The sequence below is a fragment of the Castor canadensis genome, chromosome X (genome assembly GCF_047511655.1).
Source record: "Castor canadensis chromosome X, mCasCan1.hap1v2, whole genome shotgun sequence".
Classification (NCBI taxonomy): domain Eukaryota; kingdom Metazoa; phylum Chordata; class Mammalia; order Rodentia; family Castoridae; genus Castor; species Castor canadensis.
In genome coordinates, this window is record NC_133405.1 from 139,056,206 (window position 1) to 139,080,194 (window position 23,989).

A 23,989-nucleotide genomic window follows, 5' to 3' on the forward strand; every position below is an offset into this window, starting at 1 on the left:
CCATCCCAGATGACCTCTGCGATACATGTTCAACACATTCACTTGCTGCAGTGCTGCTCTCTTCAACTTCCCGACAAAGCTTTTACTTCCCTTTTCTCCTACTGCCTGCTTCTCAGTCTCCTTCCCAACGTTCCCTTTCATTCCCTTCTGTCTCCTTTATCATTCTCACTCCCTCCCCCCAGGGAAGCCCGTCCTGTGCTCTACCGATGGCGCGTGAGTCTGGAAGAACAAGGAATGGTGCCTTCGGTGGTCTGTCTGTGGGCTTCATTTTCTACCTCAGGTGTCTCCCCATGTATGCAATGTCCCAAGCATGTTGACTTACCTTGTTTTCCACAGCCAGCCAAGTTGAGGCTCAGATATCCATGTCTCTGGCCCCTGCCTCTTACTTGGCCTGTCTTCCTGCCCATGAGTTCTTTGTAACTCCACACCTCCTTGACACTCATTTCTCAAGAAGTTTTTCCTGAGCACATCCTCCTCCATAATCACTTATCCAAGAGCACACCTTCATCATGACTGTATTAGTCTACTTTCTGACTCCCATAACAAAGTGAACACACTGGGTGAGTTCAAGTGAAAAGAGCTTTCAGTTGGGTAACCTGAAGGTCCAAGTTTGAGGACTGCATCTTGTGATGGCTTTCTTGCTGGCAGCATCCTAAGGAGGTGCAGCGCATCATAGGGCAAGAGAGGGGGAGTAGACACATGTGGATATGTATGTCTTCATCTCTCTCCCTCTTAAAACCACCAGTATTCACTTGTGGGGCCTGTGTCCTGATACCCTTATCTAATTCTAGTCTCTTCCTAAAGGTCTCATCTATAAAATACTATAGTTTGATTGAGTTTCCATCTTTTTTATACTTCACAATGGGGAAGTATAAACCTTGGAGGACACATGCAAACCATATCCAAATCACAACAACAACCAGCCTCCTCTCTGTTGCTCTACTGTTTACTAAAGGTCTCAACTAGACCAAAAATACCCCTCAGGTATAAAAAGTCCTTTATTTTTTGTTTGTTTCAGTACAGGGCATTGCACTTGCTAGGCAGGTGCTCTACCACTTGAGCCATAACTCCAGCGCTTTTTGACTTTAGTTATTTTTTTGGATAGAGTCTCATGTTTTTGCCCAGGGCTGGCCTTGAATCACGATCATCTTACCTAAGCATTCTGTGTAGCTGGATTGCAAGGATGCCTCTCTCCACCCAGCTTATTTGTTTTCATGGGATCTCACTAATGTTTTGTGCAGATTGGCCTTTAGCCACCAGCCTCCTGATCTGTGCCTCCTGAGCAGCTGGGGTTCCAGGCGTGCGCCACTGGCTTTAACTAGGAAATGAGCAGTCCGTCTCTCACAGTGCCCTGGATCATCAAACTTATAGGTTCAGTTAATATTAAAATAAAATAGTAGATTAAAACAGTGTTTCTAGTTTTGCTACTTTGTAGTTAATTCATTCATATTGGATAGTATGTGCCTCTGTGTGCCTTGGTATGGTAGAATAGATTACAGGAGAAGTCATTAAATGCTTAAAGGGACTTTTTTCCACCTGCTAAATTGTATTAAGATCCATACAGTGTTGTCAAGAGATGTTGTACATCCCCATTGATTTTAACTATCAGTATTCTGCCCAGGCTAATATCCCTGATAGCCTTTGGTGCACCGGGGAAAATGGAAATTAAGTACCATCTAAGCATAGAGAATTATAGTTGATGTCACTTGCAGGGAGAACAGCAAACTATTGGTGCTTCCCAGTGTACTATTGCTTTTCCCTCAAGAATGCTTTCCTTTCTCTTTACTTTAAGAAAAATGTAGGGCACTGAGGTAGAAGTGAACTGATAACCTTGTGTTGGTAGATATGACTCTGCTCCAGGAAGATACTAAAGAGTAATGATTTGAAAATAACATCAACAAATGAAAGTTAACATTACAGAAATAAACAAAGCTATCAGCACTTAGACCTTCTGAAGGTCATGTGGAGAATAGCTTAACAAGAGTTTGTAGCAACTCTGATCTCAAGATTTTTTTTAAAGGATAGCAGTGAGAATTTTTATCTTAGCACAATTCCAGTGCTACTTTGTATGTTGATAAACAGTAAAAGAGTGTGTTCAATGAGAGTTACCTATAATAAACCTACATTCAATAATACATCTGAGCACATTAGTCTTATTTTGTATTTTGGTGTCATTTCATAAGGAAGATTTAGATAAACATTGTTGTTTGTGAAAAATCCACTTAGCTCTTTTGTTTCCCTCTTATGTTTCTTCTTTTAGAGTCTTTTCAAAGTGGAACCAAATTACTAAAAGCACATGCTCATTTTTCTGAAGCTTAACCAAGTAAATTTATGAAGAACTTCAAGATACCTTGCATGACATGGCATTTTTTTTTTTGGGAGGGTGTTCACTAGATGTTGTAAGAAGGTAGCTGCTTCCAATCTTGTCTCTAGCATCATGACAATTAGAGGACAGGAAGTAATCAGGAAAGGGAGAAAGAGAAAGGAAGAAAAAGAAAAGGCTCCCAGTGTTTCTTGCCACATAAGCCAGCACTTAAGCCACCTGCTTCTCCATCCTTTATTTGCATGTGACTTGCAGTGTAAAATTTGGTGAAATCCCTGCAATTTTGGAATTGCTTTCTGGTCCGGAGAGGACCACATGCTCCCTCCAGCTAAATGACCTGAGAAATCCGACTGCCAGGGGCATGTAGTCACTACTGAGACAGCAGAGGTCATTGAGAGCTACTGTAATGTGCTGCTCAATGCCGTACTGCTCAAATTGGGATGTAGAAAGCAGCACACAGACATGTAGTTACCACACATAGGCATTCTGTACACACACTATAAAATTCCAACTTAGAAATTACACAGTGATTGAAATTTTGACATACTGTCATTTTATTTTAAAAAAATCTTAATTTTTTGTTGGCATGTAATAATTGTACACATTTAGTGGGTGCACTTTTGCTTTGCCACCCTACCATTCAGCTTGCTGAATTGAGACTTCTCTGTGTTGCCAGTCGTAACACAGGCTGACAGTTTTGTAGCTTTTCCTCTGTACGTAGGATCTGTTGCTGCATATTTTTTGTGTATTAAGTCTATTATTTCAACCACTCTATCAGGATCAAGATCAGTTTCCCATCTCTGTGATGACAAATCTCTATGGGCTTTTGTACTTCTTGAGACAGCAGAAGTACTTTATCTTACAGTTCAGACTTTAAGAGAGGCAGCAAATCTGTGTGTTTTAAATCCGTGTGTTTTAAAGGCTGCATTCTTTTGGGAGCCACTAGCAGTGAACAGTTCTCAACTTTCAGACATTTCCCAGGCTGCTTTGGGTGTCTTTATCTTCAATGCCAGTTGGTGGAGTCCCTCCCATGCTGTCATTTTTGGGTCTTTCTTTGTGGCTTCTCTCTTTTATTTAAGACCCTTGAGATTACATCGGCTCTCTCCAGACTGAGTGAGGAAATCCAGCATTCCTTCCTCCCAGGCCCGGAGCAGGATCTGTTTCTGGAATGAAGATCTTATGACTTACAATGAAACAAGACAGTTCAGAGCATTTCTTTCTGGGGTAGAGTGTGACTCACACTTTTAGCTTGTATGGTTGGGAGAAAGGGATTCTGGATTTTATGACCCAGTATAGAGGAGAAATATTCTAGTTTCTACAGCCTGCTTCTGGGAAGAATTGAGGGCAAGAGGATGCTAGGAAAAGGTCTGCTTTGAAGCCCTCACTTTGGGATACAATCTTCTGAACCCTAACACATGTATGGTAAGAGTCACAGGTTTTGAGTATTAGTGGGTATCTCTGAAGGACCATGATTCTGTCTACCACACAAATACAATTTTCTTTTTGTAACTGAGAAAACTAGATACTGGGAGTTGAATAACTTCTTCAAGGTCATTGGGCTACTAAATGTTAGAACCAATGAATTAGGGAAGTTTGGCATGGAATGCATGCAGAGATAGGGTGGCCTAGGCTTCCCCATTCAAATGCGATCGGTAGGTGCCTATTGTCCTTCAGTATGAATACAGAGGACTCAGATGAAAATAAAGTGAAAATAAAGCGAAGTTCATTTGAACATTGAAACGTTATTCTACCAAAACATAGAACCACTTTAAACAATTCTGGTGTCACATTTTGGTGGGAACATCAGGCTCTGCCTTCCTCAAAATCTGAATTTTCAAGGTGCTATTTCTCCCCTTTGGCGATATCCAAATTCTATGTGAGTTGTTAAAAGAAAGCGTCCTTGAATATTCCAAGATTTTTCAGAAAGTGGTTTGCTGAAGATCCATCAGGCAGCTAGCCCTCCTCCAGCTTTGCAAAGCACGTGTTCTAATCAGGGCTTCACAGATGAGCTTTTGATTTCGCAAACTTGTAAATAATATTTCCACAAAACTGGGAACTTTCTTGGTGGTCATCGATGGGTTTTTTTTTAATGGATTTTAAGAACTCAAATTATGGAGGGATTGATTTAAAGTCAGCAGCCTTTTTTTCAATGCTGGCAAATACTCTTTAATTTGAAAGGGTGCAAAGAGACACAAGAAAATTCGAAGCTCAATTAACACTGAAGGTTTTATTGTTTAGTTGTTTCAGCTTCACTATATAGAATATCATGATCTCATGCTACTACAGAGAGATTTGATGCCTTTGAGTAAAAATACAGCCTTTAAGGAAAATTATATATATGTATATAATGATATATAGTATAATAACCTCTGTGTGTGTGTGTGTGTGTGTGTGTGTGATATTTGTGGTCTCAATTTAGGTACCAACTCCTTGGTCAGGTTTTATATTTTTGGAGGATCCATTGTTCTTTTTGTTAAATGGGAACAATGCTCTTTTCTGTCATTGGAGAGTAAATAAGAAAACCATGTATTCAACCTGGAACCCTGCTGGTGCATAATCCTTGCTCTAAGATCATGCTGACCTCTAAGGGTCATGCACACATCATTAGTGACCACGTCTTTAAAAAGGGAGAACTTACTTTCCTTCCATTCTAAAACTGAGTGTACATTAGGTGTGTGAATGCATTTAGCAATGTACTCAGCAAAATTATGCTTTCAAACACAGCGGCAACGTATTTGTCAAAAGGATTAATCAGAACTATTTTTAGAATAAAATTTACAGCATGAGAAAAAAAACAAAAAGAAAGAAAATGGTTGGAGGCATTTAGAAGTACCCACTACTCTGCAGATGGGTCAGCCAGAATCGGTTCTTTACCTAATGATGGTGCAGAGACCACAAACTTATGGCCATCTACATTCATGAGACATACAAGACTGAGTAGCCAGTTCCCCTTTTCCCTTTAAATACGACAATGCATGTAACATCTTTGAATGTATACATAAGCGCATTATACAGTTGATGATAAAAAGTTATATCTGCTTGACTGTCAACTTCTCTCTAAATGCAAATATTTTCAATGTCTTTGCAACCTTTCTTTGCCTAAACTTCTCTTTAGATGAAAATATATAGGATCCAATTTTCTGTATCTCTAATCCTAAAATTGGAAAGTTAATCCCACACTATTGTTTCTATAAACTGTTGAGCTTTTGTTTGCAACTTTGGGGATGTGAAAATAGTCAGATACTGCTGGTACATTTGTAGAATAGGCCAACGGGCATTCGGACATCTGTAATTTAGATGATAGCGTCTGCTATTGCTGCAAAATAGCAATAATTCATTCTGCTTTGATAAGCAATGATATCTAGTATTTTCTCTTCCGTAGTCTTCAAGGTAATTTTAGTGTTTTCTACTCTATGGAAATGAAGAGGAGTAAACAGCGTAATTGTTAGATATGTACAATTTTTCCCCTGGGTTGACATTGGTTTCACCACATCTGAACAAGCGGCTGTGGGTGGAGAAATGCCAATGATTATATCAGTCTATTTTCCATTGCTACAACAAAATATCCGAGGCAGGCTGACTTTAAAGTAAAGAGGCTTACTTAGCTCACTGAATGTTCAAAGGCATGGTGCCCTAATCAGGTTGACTGGTGAGACATTCATGGCAGATGTCATATTGGGAGTAAGAAATCACTTCTGAAAACGAGGAAGGCAAAAGGAGATTGGGGACCCACAATCACTTCATAGGACAATGTTCAATTAGCCTAAGGACATAGTAGGACCCGTCTCTTAAAGTCCCAACTTCAAATGTCACCACAGCCAGGGCCAGTATGGAAACATCTTTGATAGAAACAAATGAAAACGAGTAAATTCTTTAGGACAGTGCGGGGAGGACAGGATGAAGTAGCACTTGAGAAGCAGTGGATCAGGTTCCTGACCAAACGGCCTTGGGCAGTGTGTAGCAGAAATTATATTTCGAAGAAAGCATTGTCTTCTCTTCAGGGTGGCATAGTAATAGACCATGTTATGCTACCCTCACTGTTTCTGTTGAGTTTTATTCTTTTTAATCCAAGTAAAAAATTCAGGTTCTTGTACATTATGCTTCTGTTGTCAGAGGAAAATGTCCAAAATTATTGCAATGTATGATGACTTTGGCGTCTCTCCTTATTCTAGTTGGATTGAACACAAACTTTCTTCTTTTTTTTTAGTGATTCATTTCCTTTTTTTTTTTTTTGTTTTCTTTATTGTTGTGCTGGGTGGGGGTACATTGTAGCATTTACAAAGGTTCTTACTCTAAGCTTAATTGAGCTTGTTAGACCAGAGATTTTCAGTCTGTGTGGACAAAGTATTATCCTTCACTCTACTCTGCAGGAAACAAGACAGATTTTATCCTGGAGGAAGTTAATTTAGCACAGAAGGACATGAGGGATGTGAGGCTTAGTGAGAGAGAACCAGAGCTCAGACTTCGAAGGGAGGAAATTACATACTCATTACAAAGTAGTAGAGGAAAGTTTGTTCCTTGTCCCTTCCTCCCAGATGGCAACTCACTGGCTTTCCACAGCATACGGATTTATTGGAGGATACTTTTCTTGATAAACTGAACATCAGCTAAATGAAGTCCATCAATGTCATTCCAAAGTCATTTGAATACATGACCCATACATGACACAAGATGTCCACCTGCTGAAGGATCGCTCAGTCCCACAGTAGGCTTCTTAATGAATTAGAAGAGGCAAGCTAATATCCTAGATAAGCCAGCCTCTAGCAACAATCCCAAGAAAATTGAAGGAAAAAGTTACCTGGGTGTAGCACATGCAGTACCAACTGCAAACATGACACAGAGCTGACCTATCACGTTTAAGAGCTATGTGCAAGCATTGGTGCATTACAAAGACAGAACTTTGATAAAAATGCAGCAAAACAGCCAAGCTAAAAAAGACTGGAAAATAAATACAATATTAACTCCCTTGAAAGGAAAACGAACTGAAAGAATATTGAGACACCTTCTAGGAAACTGATACCCAGAAAATATTTCCCCCAAAAAAGGATGTTCTAGAAACCAAAGATACAGGAATGACCTATATATATATTTTAAATATTCCTAGCATTAAAAGCTGTCAGCTTCCAAGTCTCGTGAGCCACAGTAGGGGTGAGGGGCTTGACCATGGTGAATGGAGTGCAATGCATCCAAATACCCACTGAGAATTTTCAGAATAGCAAATATATAGTCACGTACCCCTGAATGATGCCTGGGTCAAGGATGGACTGCATATGCCATGATGGCACCATAGGTTATGTCACCTAGTGATGTGGCTGGCTTAGTTCCGGTAAGTACACATTTTGTGATATTTGTGCGGTGACGAAATTGCCTGACAATGCGTTTGTCAGAAGGTATTCCCATTGTGAAGTTATGCCTGGCTGCATAGAGTTGAAAGTCAAGGAGAAAATAAAACAACCTATAAATGAAGAGTTAGAAAGTCATGCAACCCTTCATGCCTTTTACTAAACATTGGAAGACAGAAGCATGAAGAATTTTTAAGAAAAATGATATTCTATGTAGACCTCTTTGTCAATGCAGTCTGTGTAGACAGTCAAGGCATTTCACTCATGGAAGGTTTCAGGAGCTTTATCCTTTATGCAGCTTCTCAGAACACTGCCTATGTGGTTCTCCAAGTAGCACAATAAGCGGTGAGTGGAAAGACACTGTCTAACAAAAACATGCTCTTCACACAAGACAGCTCAAAGAACACAGGTCCCACAAGTGCCAGCTGCACTTTGGACACCAAGGATCCTACAGTGACGCTTGAAGGGAAAAACAAAGGGTAGAAAGAAGCATTTCACCCTGTGGAAATAGTACTTCCAATAGGCTTTAGTGCTGTGGGAACATTCGGAAAAATGGAGCAACCGACTCACAGAACTCATGAGAATGGAAACGTGAGGCTGTTGGTGGCTCCAGAGAGTTATTGTAATTGGAGTTCTGTGCTTGGCTTGGGAGTTCTCAGCAACTGAACTGTCTCAATGAAGACTGTGATATGACCAAAGCAGAATGGTGATTGTGTAAGGGAATTCAGAGGGAAGAGGAAAACAGGGTGGTTGTTGCCTGTAGATGATTTAAAGATAATGTAACAGAGAGAAGAAGCATAAAATATTGCTTAGAATTACTAGGGAGCCTGTTTTGAGAAGCCTGTCACATGGCTCGGAAAGCATTTCCCTCCTAAGGCAGGTGTGCTCATGAGAAAGACGGTGTATCTTATACAGGGAACACACGTTTGTTGTTGTTTACATGCTGCTTGTTACTAAGCTTGGAAGATTTCCTTCTTGTCTTTCCTTGTTGAAACAACTTTTTTTTTCCAAAAAAGGCCAAGATTGTATGGAGCATGTATGTGATGTCTAGAACATAGACATCTCACTTGGAGAGGTTATTGCATGGACTTGGCCAGGAATTTCATCTGAGCAGAGAGATTATTCTATTTTTGCTATGGAATCTAATATGCACTAGAGTTTGAAAAACCACAAATCAAGTAGCGTGAACTCTAACTTTAAGACCTTATCCAGGGCCAGGGAGGAGCTCAGTAGTAGGGCACTTGCACAAGGCCCTGGCTTCAATGCACAACACTGCAAAAGCAAATAAACTCACAAATCTTGTCTAAGGGTTCCATCCCCTAGATATGGTGCTTTCAGTAATAATGATGATTTAGATTGGGCAAAGTTAACATTTTGTTGTTTTATTTTCTGCTATGTTCTTTAGAGAAATGTCTGTCATCCCTTAAAGATGACCTAATGCTTTTTTCAGTCTTTCCATTTTCTGGTCATTTTACATTCTTTCTTTTTTTTTTTTTTTAAATCAAAGTCACAAAATGTTCTCTTGTGGAGGGCTTTGTCTGGCCTATGGGAAGCCAATTGTGCGTGGTCAATGGCACCATTCTGGTTTAGTTATTCCAATTTCTTCGGTTTCTGGAGCCACACATGAAGCTGAATTGAATGTAATTTTCTCAGTTTGCATTTTCCCAGGCAGTGGTCCTCAGTGGCTCTTTGGAGGAGCTCTGTGCATTCCACTGCACTAATTCTGTGATGCCCTTTAATTCAAGATCAGTGACGTAACTACCAACACTAGAAATTCATTCTGAGGTCAAGGATGCTGGTGTTGTAGCCAATTTCCTTTTGTTATTATCTGGCTTTTCTTCCCAACCTTCTAAAGTGAAGAGGATGAAGTTTATACTAATAAGCATTGGTAATTATCAATAGAACACATGCCCTAAAATTTTGCAGCTATCCTAGCTTGTATTTCTTCAGTGCATCTTCAACCTGTAAGTAGTGTGTTGAGCCATGGTCACAGTATGTAGGTCTGTGTGCTATTAAATGAGAAGGCAGTGACATACAAAAACATTGACTGTGGATAAGTCATTCGATCCTAGAAACTGACTCAGTAAATCCATGCAATATTGCCATTTGTGACTGGCTTTATCACCTGATCTTAACTTTGAGCCTGTTTCTCAAATTGCGCATTTCAGTAGGAATTCATTATTGCTTCACTTTTCTTGATGTTGGAGATGTCTCTCTTCTCTCTTCTGCCTTGGAGATGTTCCTTTGGACTGGTGTAGAAAGCCAGGTGATCTCCTCAAGAACCATCTCGTAGAGAGCAGTCTCCATCCTGACTCCCTGAGTTTTCTTTGCTTTTTATGGGCTTTGGATTCCTATGTTCACATTCTTAGAGTGTCTATAAAGCTAATAGATTTTTGATGTTCTTCCATGTATTCCTAAAAGCTTTTAATTTGTGAAGTAAATAGAATAAAAATGGCTCCATTGGAACACCCCATTGGAAATGAGGTACTAACTTTAATATACCATGTAAAAAGCTTGGAAAGAAGCAATCTCTCTCTCTCTCTCTTTCTCTCTCTCTCTCTCTTCCTCTCTCCCTGTCTGTCTGTCTGTCTCTCTCTCTCTCTCACACACACACACACACACACACTTAGATTCAAAGATTATGTGTTCATACATTCTGAAACCAGTTATTTGAAAATTAGTATCAGTCCTGTCATAAATTCACTGTTTTCCTAATGACCTAATTAACTCAGCAGGCATATATTATATCCTAGAGACAAACTGGTTTATATATGCATATATCTGTGTGTGGATATATGGATATGGATATATGGATATATAAATGTATGTGTATTGCTTCACATCCTTTTGACTTATTCAGTCTTGTTTGAAGTCACAGCAAGAACTTATTCTTAAAATGGTCATGCTCTGTTGGTAGGTTTCTACTCAGGTGAATTTGCCAGATGAAAATTTTGCATCAACATTTGATATGTGCATATCACATCCTGCGGTTACACAGTCTGGGGTGGGCCAACTGAAAAGAACATGCCGTCACAGAGCCTTGTTAAGGGACAATTAAACATGGGGGAAATAGAGCAACCACGGCAGAGGATTTAATTGGGTGTAATTGGGTTAGAGGTGAATAGAATAGCTCTTAACAGGAGGTCTACAAATAGCCAAGGAAAGCATAAAATCTGTGACATCTGATAATTGTGCTGATAAAAGGATCGACCTTTTTATATCCTTATCTAAACAGAAGAAGGTGGCTGGGAGAAAACAGTCTTCCCACGTGTGCGTAAGAAAAGCAAAAGGGAAGTTTGAGATTTAAAGGGGCATGGTTCAGATTAGAAGACAGAAGAGAAGCAAATGATAGCCCTGTCCTTTCTGAGTTATGGAAAGGCAAGGTCCCCTTTCTATTGATAATAACACAATACCACAGGCTGGGCAAATTTTAAGAACAAAAGGTTTATTTCTGGAGTCTCAAGGTCAAGGGCTCACATTTGGTGATGACCTTCTTTCTGCCAAGTCCTGAGAAGGTACAGTGTGTCATGATGCGAGACAGTAGTGTGCAGGGGCTCTGGGTGTCTCTTCTGGTCTCGCCCTCTTTTGCTGTCAAGCCACCAGGATTCAGTCATGGGGACTCCACCCTCATCTTCCAGAGGCCCCACTTCTAATCTTATTCTATTAATTTTCACAATGGGGGATAAATTTTTACAAATGGAACCTTGGGGTAGGGACCCACATCCAAGCCATATCCAAGCTCTAGCAAGAGTTTCGGCTTATCATGGAATACCGTACCACATTGGCGTGCGCCTCTTTCCCTTGCTCCTGGGCCATCAGGGCTGAGTGGGGTGTTCGTCCCTGGAACTCATCTTCATGGGTTCTAAAGAATAGAGATGGTATCCAATAAGAAGTTAATTAAACTTCACTTCTGACAGCTTCCTTCTTCCTTTAGTTTGCAGAATTCCCACTGTAATTTTATAGCAACAATAGTGTGCTGTGTATTTCTGTACTACCCAACATTCCTTCGTTTTCAAGTTTTGGCATTGGTATTAAGTGCTTTGGGTTCAGAATGAGAACTACCATGAGGTTGCTGGGATATTTCTAGACATTAAGACTTTCTGGTGTTGGAGAGATGGTTAATTTCTTTAATGAGAGGACCCAGTGTTCCTAGTAGGCACTTGTGTGCCTGGCTTTGCATTTAAGTTCAGTCAAGCTGTGGAAGTCTCAGTTTCCACCAAAGGTCACCTGGCAAGATGGCCAGGAAGATGTCTGTCAAATGGGAGTGTATGGCGACAGACAAGACCTCTAAGTGGAGGTCCATGCAAGTGCCTCGACACACTTTGGTCAAGACCTCCTAGAACTATGTGCCATTTATTCTCCGGAGAACTTATGCTAAGGGCATGTCTTCGCCAGAAGGGAAGAGGCTTGCTTGAGGTTGTCCAGTGGGCGGCTTTTCACTTACTCACATGTCCGTCTTCTTCACCAGGAGAAGCTATCTTATCAACTGCTCTGTTCACTAGATCAGGAGAGTTAGAAATACACATGGTCTATAATTTGGCAATTAATCACGTTTTAAAAAGTTTTTCCCCGTAGATTGACCTTTATATTTTAATTAAAAGTTTTGATTAGCATGTATTAATTGTACATATTGTGATATTTTCTCTGTTTATTCACCCCAAACTCTTCCCAACTCTATTAATCACTATTCTACAATTTAGTCTGACTTTTTTCCCCCTAAACTTACACATAAGAGAAAGAACACATATACGTATATATGTAACACATATCCTCTCAATGTGGAATTTTGTGCATGGAAAGGTTTTATTTGTTTATTAAAAAAAACCTACATATGTTGGTAGCAATTTTTTCTAGAGGTGGGGGAATGAGAGAGAAGTTAGGATCTTGTGTAGAAGATGGAGTGTGACATTTCTTTTAGGAGAGGCTTCAAATAGCAAATGTAGAGCTCCCTATAGTGATACCTGGAGACATACTTGCATTATAATGCACTTATTTCTGTCCCCCACCTGGAAGTACACAGTAGTTCTTGTCCACATTAACGTCAAAATGTCCAAAGTGTTCAACCACCAGCAGACCTGCTGTGACACGATGGGGTCTAACTGTGCTGTTTATAAATGGGCTGCTTTTTTCTCCCAGATTCACACATGTAATTGCCTTGCAGACGAATTCGCTCAGGTACCCTCCACACCACCTGTGTTTCTAAAATACTTTCTTTTAGTAAATAAGATGATATCTGCCCACCCGATAATGGCTGTGACAAAGCTTTTTACAGGAAATGGCCTTAGAAGTGTCTGGAATCTGGGATTGCTTGCTCTGTTTGCAGAAGTATAGGCAAATATGTCTCCAAACTCACTTTACACTGTTTCTTAAATTAAGTTTAGTTGACATTGGTTGAAAACAAGCAAATGCCAACAAATAGTAATTTTTACTGCTATGTTGGTGAGTGACAAGACTTCTTTTTCTCTTCTCAATGAGACTCTCCTAGGCAATAAAATGTTTAAAAGTATACCATAGAGCCTGTAGGGATTTTAGGGAGGGATCATGAGTGGAGATGGGTGTGAAAGTAAAAGTTTTCATGGTATCTGAAAGAGATGAGCTAAGATTGCTCTGCAGTTTGACCTTGACAGTTTTTCTGCCTTCCTGCCTTTTGCGTCTCAGCTCCTTCTGCATCTTTGCTGTTCCTTTTGATTTACTCCCCTTTGTGGATGACCTTCCATCTCCTAGTACCGGTATTAATCATGTATGCTATTTGCCCTTTGATGGCGCCTAGTCTAGCACTGAATGTCAACGTTTAGGAAGCAGCTATGGCATAATATGAGTGTTCCTTCTGCTGTCATCTCCGTGACTTGAAAATCGCCATAGACTTTGATCCACGCTCTTAATCGTCCACGCGTAACTCTGGTGTTACTACCTATACACAGAAGCCCTCTTCTCCAGCTCTCTTCCCATGTCTGAAATCACACATATGTCTTGCACACACTCCGTCCAGATTTGGAATCTATCTGGCAAAGCCCACTGTCCCACGGAAGGAGAGGATGGGAGGAAATCCACCAGAGCAATTTAAATTGCTGTAATGAGATTAAATATATTTACTACATCAACTGGACTATTTACTACTTGAGGATGGGAATTTGACTTGTGCACTTTCTTCTTGTGGATCAAAGTTGGGTTCACAGCAAGTATGTCTTTGGGGAATGCTTCTTGTTTTAAATTTGTATGTTTGCATAGATATACACATGTAGCATGTATATGGAGAATATATTCATACAATTTCATAGCCACATGGATATCCCAGCACACATATGGTGCCACATGCAGTAATACCCGTGAGTTGCATCCTGTTTCTAGGCCCAGTTTTCTTTTTTTTTTAAGTTATTATTATTGTCGCACTGGGGGTACAATGTGACATTTACAAAAGTTCTTACACTATATCATAGTTGAATTCACCCCTCCATCATTCTCCTTTTTCTCCATTCCATTCCTGGAATGGTTTCAACAGGTCTCACTTTTCCATTTTCATACTTATGTACACAGTATTTGCACCATGTTCACCCTCCTACACCCTTTCCCACCTCCTGCCCCATACACACTGGTAACAGGCCTGTATTTCACTTAAGAAAATGGAAGCATTGGTGGTTTACACCTTCCTCTAGAGTTGCTGGTGCAGTTATCAGAGCCAGGATTTGTATGTAGGCAGTCCATATCAAGATGCTAAGTTCCCAACCACTGTCCTCCACTGCCTCCCAGATATTTAATGTGTGAATGAACATTTGGAGCTTATCTGCGTGTGTCTGAGCCATTCTGCATGCTGCTATGTTTGTTAAGACCATGGGAGGGAAAGCCACTGCCATCACCCTCTGCACCTGTGTAGTTCTGATGAGCTACATGGGGCTGGGGATTCACAAGAATGGCAAAGCCAAGGAGTTTTCAGAGCTTCCTATTTCGGTTGGTCGGTTTGGAGACATATGTCACGTGTTCACACACATACACGCATAGATATATGCATATGTGGAATATGTTTAAATGTGTGCATTTAAATCTCTTTGAACTAGCATCGAAATCCACGTACCCTAATAAGAAGTGATCATCTCCCTCCGTGTGTATGTGCGTGTGGGTATCGCTAAACTGACCACTATAGTATTAAGCTATTGGACTCCCATATAAAATATAATATGTAATATATACTTCATATGAAATGTAATTTATGTGACCAGTTGAGATACATCTATATGTGCATGTTAGCTTGGATATATATGTGCAAATATACTATTAAAACTTGCTTTATATGTGTAATTTTGTGTACATATGCATATGGGTATAAAATAAATTCAAGGACAACTGTAGTGTAATAAGTGCATAATCACCCGTGAGGACGAAGAGTATTATTTGTGGAGTGCAGTTAGTGCAATGAGCCCTGGGAGGAAGCCAGTGAACGCTCCTTCTGACGCTGGGCCTCAAGTGCAGGAACCTCTAGTGTCTTTCGATAGCCTGCCCTATCGGTTTGTGCTTCAAAACATAGTTTTCAAGCACAGAACTGTAAGGCTGCATTAACTCCAGCCACTTCTGAGTGGTAAACCGTGCCATCTCTTCAGAACCAAACGTCTCCCCTGCATTTTCCTTCCTCCTTCAACTGAGGACTTTCCGTTTCCGTGGGCTCCATTTCATCTCAGTTCTTCTTTGGAGATAAGAGTCTGAGGTTTCCAAGCATCTTTGTGCTGAAAGCAATGTAAGAGGGCACCTTGTCCAAGTCCTCATTTTGCAGTTGAGCAAGCTCAAGCCCAGGACGTAAGGGAAAGGGCACAGGCCGCTGGGCTAATTGGTGACCAAGGTGGAAAGCCAGCCCGCTTGGGTGACTTGACTGTCCTAGCAGGACAGTCAGGGCCCTGGTGCTGCTTATGTAACATTGGGCTTGTGACAAAAACTTAAAGAAAGCAGTTTACTTTATCCCTTCAGCTGTACAATCTAAGATGTTTTGCAAATGGATGAAAATAAAGTCATCAAGTCTCTTTCTCTCTCTCTCTCTCTCCCTTCCTCTGCCTCTCTGCAGTACTGAGGATTGTGCCTAGGTGTGACACATGCAGACAAGTGCTTTACCACTAAGCTAAGTCCCAAGCGCCTGGGATAAGCATCTCTTGACTTTTATAATTGGAAATGGGTCTGCATCTGTATGTTTTTGTGCCTGTTTTGATGACTGTGATTATTTTACAGTGCACTGTAAAACACATAACATACATGCATGTCCTCTTTAAGTTATAAATATCCAACACTGAATACCCACTGGCAGATGAAGACAGGGAATGTTGCTGCTATCTTTGCATTTTCCTGTGAGTTGCTTCTCTTCTTCCCATCTCCCAGAGATAATTCTTATCCCAGAATTTGGTATTAGAGTGCTCTTGCAATTTTACAGTTTAGGAGAAATGTTGCTACAAGCAATGTATTGTTTAATTTTAATTTTAGATAAGTAAAATCAAACCACAGTCTTTTGCAACATGCCTTTCATTTTTGAGATTTCTCCACTTTGGTCCATGCATCTGCATTTTGTTCATTTTCTATTGTGTAAAGCCTTGCATTTTAGAATTGATTTTATATTTTATTTCCGTGGTGCTGGGGCTCAATCTCAGGGTCTTACGTGTGCTATTCCAGCACTCTACCACGGACCCATCAGGTTCTGTTTATGAACATCTGAATTGTTCTAGTGCTTTCTGCTGCTATGACTTTATAAGTGTGTGCATACATGATAGTCTGTTGTGACTATATACATATGTGTCTGTGTCTGGATGTGTATGCATGTATATTTAGCACTCCACTGCTTATCTGCAGTTTTATTTCCTGTAATTTCAGTTACCTATGGCCACCTGTAGTCCAAAAACAGTAAATGAAAAGTTCCATAAATAAATAATTCATATATCTTAAATTGTGCCCCATTCTGAATTACATGATGATATCTCATATTATTCTGCTCCATCCTGACCAGGAAATGAATAATTCCTTATCCTGTGTATCCACACTGTATACACTGTACACCAGAGAGTCACTTAGTAGCAATATCGAATATCTTAGATTGACTTTCCCATTGCAGTGCTTTTGTTTAAGTAAATCTTATTTTACTTAATAATGACCCTAATGCTATGCCATAATGCCAAGTTCACTCAGCTCACTTCATCTCATCATGTAGGCAGTGTATCATGTCATATCATCACAAGAAGTGTAAGTATACAATTAGATTTTGAGAGGGAATGAGGTCACACTGACAGCTTTCATTATAACATAAAATAGGCTACTTTTCCTCCTTTATTGCTATATGCAATCCACCCTCCATACCTGTTAATTCTGTACATATGGATTCATTCAATCACAAATTTCGATTCTATGGTAACTTCTTGTTCATTTCTTACTGTGCCTAATTCATAAATTAAATTTTATTAGAGACAAGAAAAAACATAGCACATATAGGGTTTGGTGGTATCTGCAATGTCAGCATCCTGTGGAGTCTTGGAATGTATTCCACCAAATTAGAAGGAACTTCTGGAGATACATGTGTGTTTGTGTTTCTACACCATATGTCTCTGTAGGTTTGCTATCCTGTGTCATGTGAAATTATGTTATAAAAGGAAGGCACAAATTTTCATCAGTTCTATTTTCCATCATTGCTCAATAGTTGCATTTCATAGGTCTTTGAAATTTTCACTAATAGTACTGTGACTTCTTTTTTGTTTGTTTGTTTGCATGTTTGCATGTGTTACTGGGGATTGAACCATGACCTCTTGTTTACTAGGCAAGTGCTCTACCATTTGAGCCATTTCTCCAGCTCTGTGATTTCATCTTCATTTCATTAATGATGAGTGAAATTGAGCATCTCCTCTGTTAAGGTCATCTGTGGATCTGAGGATTTATTTGATGTGGGATCATTGAGGAAGAGCCACCAAAGATGGCTTTGAATAGAGCCTGAATGAGTAGAAACACCAAGGTTTAATTATTAAAATAGAAAAGAAAAACAAGCAGTTTAGCAAACTGGACAATGATATATTTAGATCTATCCCAAAATATCAATATTCTTGGAAACAAGACATTTCAACCTTAAGGACACATCACTGAGTTTGGTGAGAGAGATCAATGCAAATTGGAGAGATGTTTTCAAACTATTTGACAGACATTTGGAAACTGTTGGGAATTGTTTAACAAGACACAGAACATGAAGCCCTTAAAATTTTACTAGTTACCAACTCCTGTGGTAGGTTTAGGTGTACAGAAAATGAATAAGAAAATTAAAGAATGACAGTTATGGATAAATACTTCCATGAGAAGGTTAGGTTCTGGCAAGCAGATACTCTTTTCCTTGTCGATGTCCCCATAACCTAGAAGAGCAATTTTTATGAAATACTGATACAGTGTGAATGTGTGTGTCCCGGCAACATTTGTGTGGTGAGATCTTAACACCCAAGGTAGAGCCTTAGAGAAGTGATTAGATCATGAAGGTGGAATTCTTGTAAATGGGATTGGGGACATTATAAAAGAGACCCCAGAGATGTTCTTTTTGTCCCACCTGCCATAGGTGGTTGTAAAAAGGTAGCTGCCTAGAGAAGCAGCATTCACCAGATAATGAGGTTGTCACCTTGTTCTTGGACTTCCTGCCTCCAGAACCGTGAGAAATGCAATTCTGTTGTATATAAGCCAAAATGACATTTGTTATCACAGCCCAAGGTGCTATTACATTACACAATCTGACTACTGCAGTAGACTGAATGTATGTGTCCCCCACCACATTCACTTTTTGAAATGCTCACCCTCAAGGTGACAATGATATCAGGAGGTGGGGCCTTGGGGGTGTGATGAGCTCATGAGAATGGAAACTCATGAATAGGATTAGTGACCTTACAAAAGAGTCCCCTGAGAGCTCCTTCATCCCTTCTATCATGGGAGGACACAGCTAGAACCAGGAAGCAGCCCTCCCCAGACATGACTATAACCTGTCTGGATCTTGGACTCCCCCTTAAGAAATGTAAGAATATATTTTTGTTGTATATGAGCCGCCTGGTCTATGATATTTTGTTAAAGCAGTCCAAATGGACTAAACCAAATCCTATTTCTATGGCCAGTGTAAGGGCTTGCTGCCCATGTAGTTTGTTCTAGAGAGATCTATGCTTTATTCTTGATCATGTGTATGGAGTATCTTTCTATCCAAACCAATCAGTTTGTCTGGGGAACACATAGCCATTAACTCCTTTCATTTGAGCTCTGCAAAGGCTCCTGTTGGAATGGTTATTCCTACCAGCATGGATCAAGTGTTCTCACCTGAATCTCTATGGATGAGGAGAAATGGTGAAAGAGTCAACGGGGTTGATGTCTGAGGCACGTGAACTATGGCCCCAAACCTCCTTGAAGATGGTGTAGTGTGCATCTGCATTTTACTCCCCAGAATTTCTCATAGGATCTGATTTTAGAGCCAATAGAAACTGCCTGAATGAATGTGAGAATTTAAGATTTGACAAAAGACCAATAAAAATTGTAACTTTGCTGATGTAGGAGATAAAACTGAGGCCAGATTATTAAAATAGATATAAAAGTGGATGAACTAAATGATTGATGGTATTAAGTGAATCTTGTTTAGGGTTTGACGGTGTGTGTGTGCCTGCATATTTCTGTGTGCCCCTGTATGGAAAATAAGCTGTTCCAATAGGAAACAATGCACCAAGCTAACTCAAAGTAGATATTTGGGTTTCAGAACAAAAGATAAACAGCTTCCAGTTCAGGAATTAGAAAGTGCTGCAGTCCCCACCAGAAACAAGCAAAACCACCTGCAGAATGTGCACAGGTTGGGGAATATACACTTTCGTGCATGTGCCTCTTGCTGGCAGCAGACATCCCAGAGCATCCAACCTGGAGGTAACTCATGGCAAAAGCTTGCTTCCATCTCATTCTTCTCATTTTAATACATCTGCAAGGCTCCTTATTGTCTAATGTTTTCCGGTCTTATAAGGGCAAGGCTATAAACACTCAGTGGATATGATTTTATTCATTATAAACCCCAAATAACAAAATACATTCGCTATCAGAGCTTATCTTAATTAAATAGATATCTCAAAACTAATCCAATCTCAATTTGAGGGATACACACTTTAGGGAGAAAGTTATTGAAATTTTAATGTTGAATCATTTGCATTCTGATAGTCCTGAAGCATTTGAGCCTTCTGTGAATTGCAACTTTGAACAGAGAAACTGCCCTGAAGAGAATCATCCTAAAGTGCTCAGCCAGCTCATAAATCAGGCAAAAATGCCATCCTGAGATACTGCCATTTTGTGTGACTTTTGCTGAGAAATACCTGCTTTTAGTCCTATTCACTCTCAAATTACAGTTTTTAACTATCTTCATTAATTGTGTTATTCAATAGAATATTTGGAATTAACTTTTTCTTTTGTGAACTTTTTTATTATAAAATTTCACTTTTGAGAAAATTAAAAATGTATCTTTTGGAAAAGTTAGAAATCTGTATACCTCCATATATCTACATTAGTTATCAATCTGTAAGTCATCCATCTATTTTTATCTATCTTTCATGTGTTTCTCATCTATTAAATTAATATCTGTCTACATTGATTGATCCCTTGATATGTCTTTCGATTTATACATATGTGTAACATTTCACTCCTTATGAAATCTGCTTCATTTTTGTGAAACTCACAAAGAGCTCTTCTATTTTTTTGTCCCCGAGGATATACAGGCTGGTGAAATTTGTATGATGCCTTAATAATGACAATGAAAATAGATATATCCTCAGTAAGTAACATTTCTAATAATACTAAAAATTGGAACATTGCCTTTTTTTGTGGCTATACTGGGTTTTGAACTCAAGGCTTTCCACTGCTAGGCAAGTGCTCTACCACTTGAGCCATGCCTCTAACCCTTTGCTGCTCTAATTACTTTGAAGATAGGGTCTCCCAAGTAGCTAGGATTTTCGGCCTGAGCCACTGGCACCCAGCTAGATTGTCACACTTTTAATGTGGCATATATCATATGCATATACATATAACCCCCCCAGCCACCACTCACACACAGAACAGCACTGGTTCTAACCTATAAATGTACCCATAGATACTTAATCCAAGGAGGCACAGTATGACATCTTCACGTGCCCTATCTTGGTCTCTTTTAAGCAATGTGTGACGTGTTTGTAGATAGTTTTCTTCAGGCCTAGTTGGAGAATTTGAGGAGTGGGCTGGAATTCCTCATTGGATTGGCTTTATAAGTCCAGGAGAAATCCACCAACTGGGTTCTACATTTACTGAGCTGTGTGTTCCAGGATTGTATGGTGTCCTGTGTGGACGATCTCAGTTAATGCCAAGTAGCTGTAAACAGATGAGTAATGTGAGGTCCAAAGAATTCAAATTGCCTCCTCTAAAGCCTGCTCTGTACCGTGAGCTGCCCCTGAAGAGTGCACGTTGCCTCCTCGTATCCAGGAGTCCCTTGACCAGGTTGATGTTTCAAACCCCAGCATGTTGTGTTTCTTGAGTATTTTCTGTGCCGTGTACATTCTGTGCGTGGCCTCAGTTTCTGTTCTGCATGGCTTTATGCAGCAGGTATAAGACAGCATTTGACCTGAAGCCCAGGGAGGTGTTCTCAGTTCCCTCAGGGCACTCAAAGACCATTCCAGGACCTATATTGTCAGAATTAAAAGTGAATGCTGTCACCCTCTTACCCATGAGGAAGGCTCTGGAAGGGAAAGTGAATGCTCGTTTGAAAGCAGAAGGTCTTTCAGGAAAACAAGCATCCACACACGCCATCACCTCATTTTACTCGTTTGTGTCCTAAATATGCAGAAATCGGATCACAGGTGTGGCATCCACATTTTGTCTATGGAAGAATTCAAAGACAGAGGCAAAGCCATCAATCAGCCATTTGCTGTGGCTATTTTCTCACTCTAAAAGTTGCAACCTACACTTTTAGCGCACTTTCATCAACTTTGATTAACTCTGTCCAGGATGGCATACGCTGTGGAGTTCCTGCCAAAAGTATTGCTGCTCCATGGCAGATCTAGCTCCAACTTTGTTATTATTTTTTAATTGCTGTTTGACATATTCTGCTCAATTGTTCCCCTAAATGAAATGCATACTTAGGTTCTACTCCAGAAATGCTTCGAATAACTTACAACATTCTTACAAGCACACTTGTCTGTTTTTCAGTTAAAGAACACCATGTTTAAAAATATGGTCCTTGCAACATCTAATGAATTTGTTCTCCATCCTTGAGAACATGCCACCTACAGGTGCACAGCACACTTTACCGCCATCGAGGCAGTGATTGATCTGCGGATAGTCACAGTCCCAACTTTGAAAGTTGACTTTTTCCAGGCTCAGTAAAAAGGTGCTTCAAACGTACCTCAAATGTAGACTCAGCGTGAGGAACAGACCTCTTGGGGCATGCAGTGATTTACTTGAAAATCAGGATAGCAGTATCAACATTTTTAATTATGAATGATGTCTTCAAGTGACAAACATGAAATGACACCATGAGTTTGAAATGCACCACCTGCTTAGTTGTTTATGAGGAAGCTGAGATTCAGGTGACAAAGTATGCTGCCTAAACAGTTATACAATTGATCAGAACTGATGTGTATGCAAATGAGAACTGACGTGCAGCGTTTGTGCTCTTTCCAGTGTGTGACGCACACATTGCATTTGATAAATTTTCACATGGTGTGAAGCTAGATCGGTCTATGCACTTGAAAAACCTGTAGAAATCCATGTATATTCTCTAAGGAAAAATGAACAATTCTCTAAACACTTGAGAAACAGTGTTTTCAGAGTATCTTCCCAATGGCTGACCAACCTTGTAAACGGTAGTGAAATCAAGACCTATTGTTGTAGTCGTGTGTAACCTGTGCAAGTTTGTAGGATTTGTTTGCTCATTCAACAAGGAGTTGCTGTGTATTTCCTACATGTTGTGCATTGTCTACTAGAAAATGCACTGAAGAAGAGTTCATAGGCAGTGATGTGGCTTGCATGACAGAGATAGCAAATGTTGTGTGGGGTGGTTGCATTGGCTTCATTAGTCTTGTCTGCCTTCTTTTCACTAGGCTGCTTTGGAGTTTTCATAAGGAGTCATTGCCCTTGGGAGGTGCTGGATGGTCACCATTTCCTTGGAGAACATTGTACTTGCTGGAATCTGGTTCCAGGATTAAAGGGGGGCTACCCTCTGGCAATGGGCTGGCAAGAAACCTGCCATGTTTCTTTATAACCTTGGGCTCTGTCTATGAGCACATGTAGAGGCATCTTAGCATATCACCTCTCCTGGGCTTTTTGCTCCCTGGAAATCACTCTGTCTCTCTATCTGCTGGCCACGCTGCTTTGTTTCCTTGAATTCGTGTCACGCGGACACCTGGACACTTGTGGATGTGGAAGTGAACAATGTCGAGGCCCAAGGGACTGTTATGGCTCCCATTGTTCTTCACGCCAGTCTGCGTCATGCTAAACTCCAATGTTCTACTGTGGATAACTGCTCTTGCGATCAAGTTCACACTGATTGACAGCCAAGCACAATATCCTGTGGTCAATACTAATTATGGCAAGATCCGGGGCCTACGAACACCGTTGCCCAATGAGATTTTGGGTCCAGTGGAGCAATACTTGGGGGTACCCTATGCTTCACCTCCCACTGGAGAGAGGAGATTTCAGCCTCCAGAACCCCCATCATCATGGACTGGGGTTCGAAATGCTACCCAGTTTGCTGCTGTGTGTCCCCAGCACCTGGACGAGAGGTCTTTATTGCATGATATGCTGCCCATCTGGTTTACAGCCAATTTGGATACTTTGATGACCTACGTTCAAGATCAAAATGAAGACTGCCTTTACCTAAACATCTATGTGCCCACAGAAGATGGTAAGTACATTGCTTACACAGAAGGTACCGCTTGCTTACTCTGTCTCAGACAGTATGTTGTAATGTTCTATGCATGATATTTTCTTTACCCCTTTATTATTTTCTTTCTTATTCCAAATGCAGTTACTGTGCTCCAATTGCATTTTCTGAGAATCTACTGGCTGAAGAAGACTGTAATCGATGACTTTAGTTATTTTGATATGTTTCCTTCTTAACACGGTTCTAGTGTTTTACTGTAGCTGCTAACCAGTGTGAGCTCAAGAGTTGAATGTTGTAACAGGACTGTCAGTACAGGAGTAAACTATTAAAGAATAGGCTAAGATCAGTTATCATGCTGGAGCTTGCCACCATGAGGAATGGGGCCTTAAGGACCTGAAATGATAGCACTTATTTTTTGAATCTTGAAAAGGAAAAAAGAAACAATGACATTGAATAGTGCATAGAAAGCTT

General features: G+C 40.2%; 1 protein-coding gene across 10 annotated transcripts in view; it reads left to right on the forward strand.

Moving 5' to 3' along the window:
* The window catches only part of Nlgn4x (neuroligin 4 X-linked), a 269,151-nt gene that overhangs the window by 39,402 nt on the left and 205,760 nt on the right, over positions 1–23,989 (forward strand). For 9 of the 10 annotated variants that reach the window (XM_074063051.1, XM_074063059.1, XM_074063055.1 and 6 more), the window contains one exon: positions 22,737–23,539. The exons of the other annotated variant lie outside the window; for it this stretch is intronic. In XM_074063051.1, coding sequence (XP_073919152.1) covers positions 23,068–23,539 — 472 coding nt within the window. In that variant the 5' untranslated portion in view covers positions 22,737–23,067. The remainder of the gene's footprint in view (positions 1–22,736; positions 23,540–23,989) is intronic. 10 annotated transcript variants of the gene reach the window in all.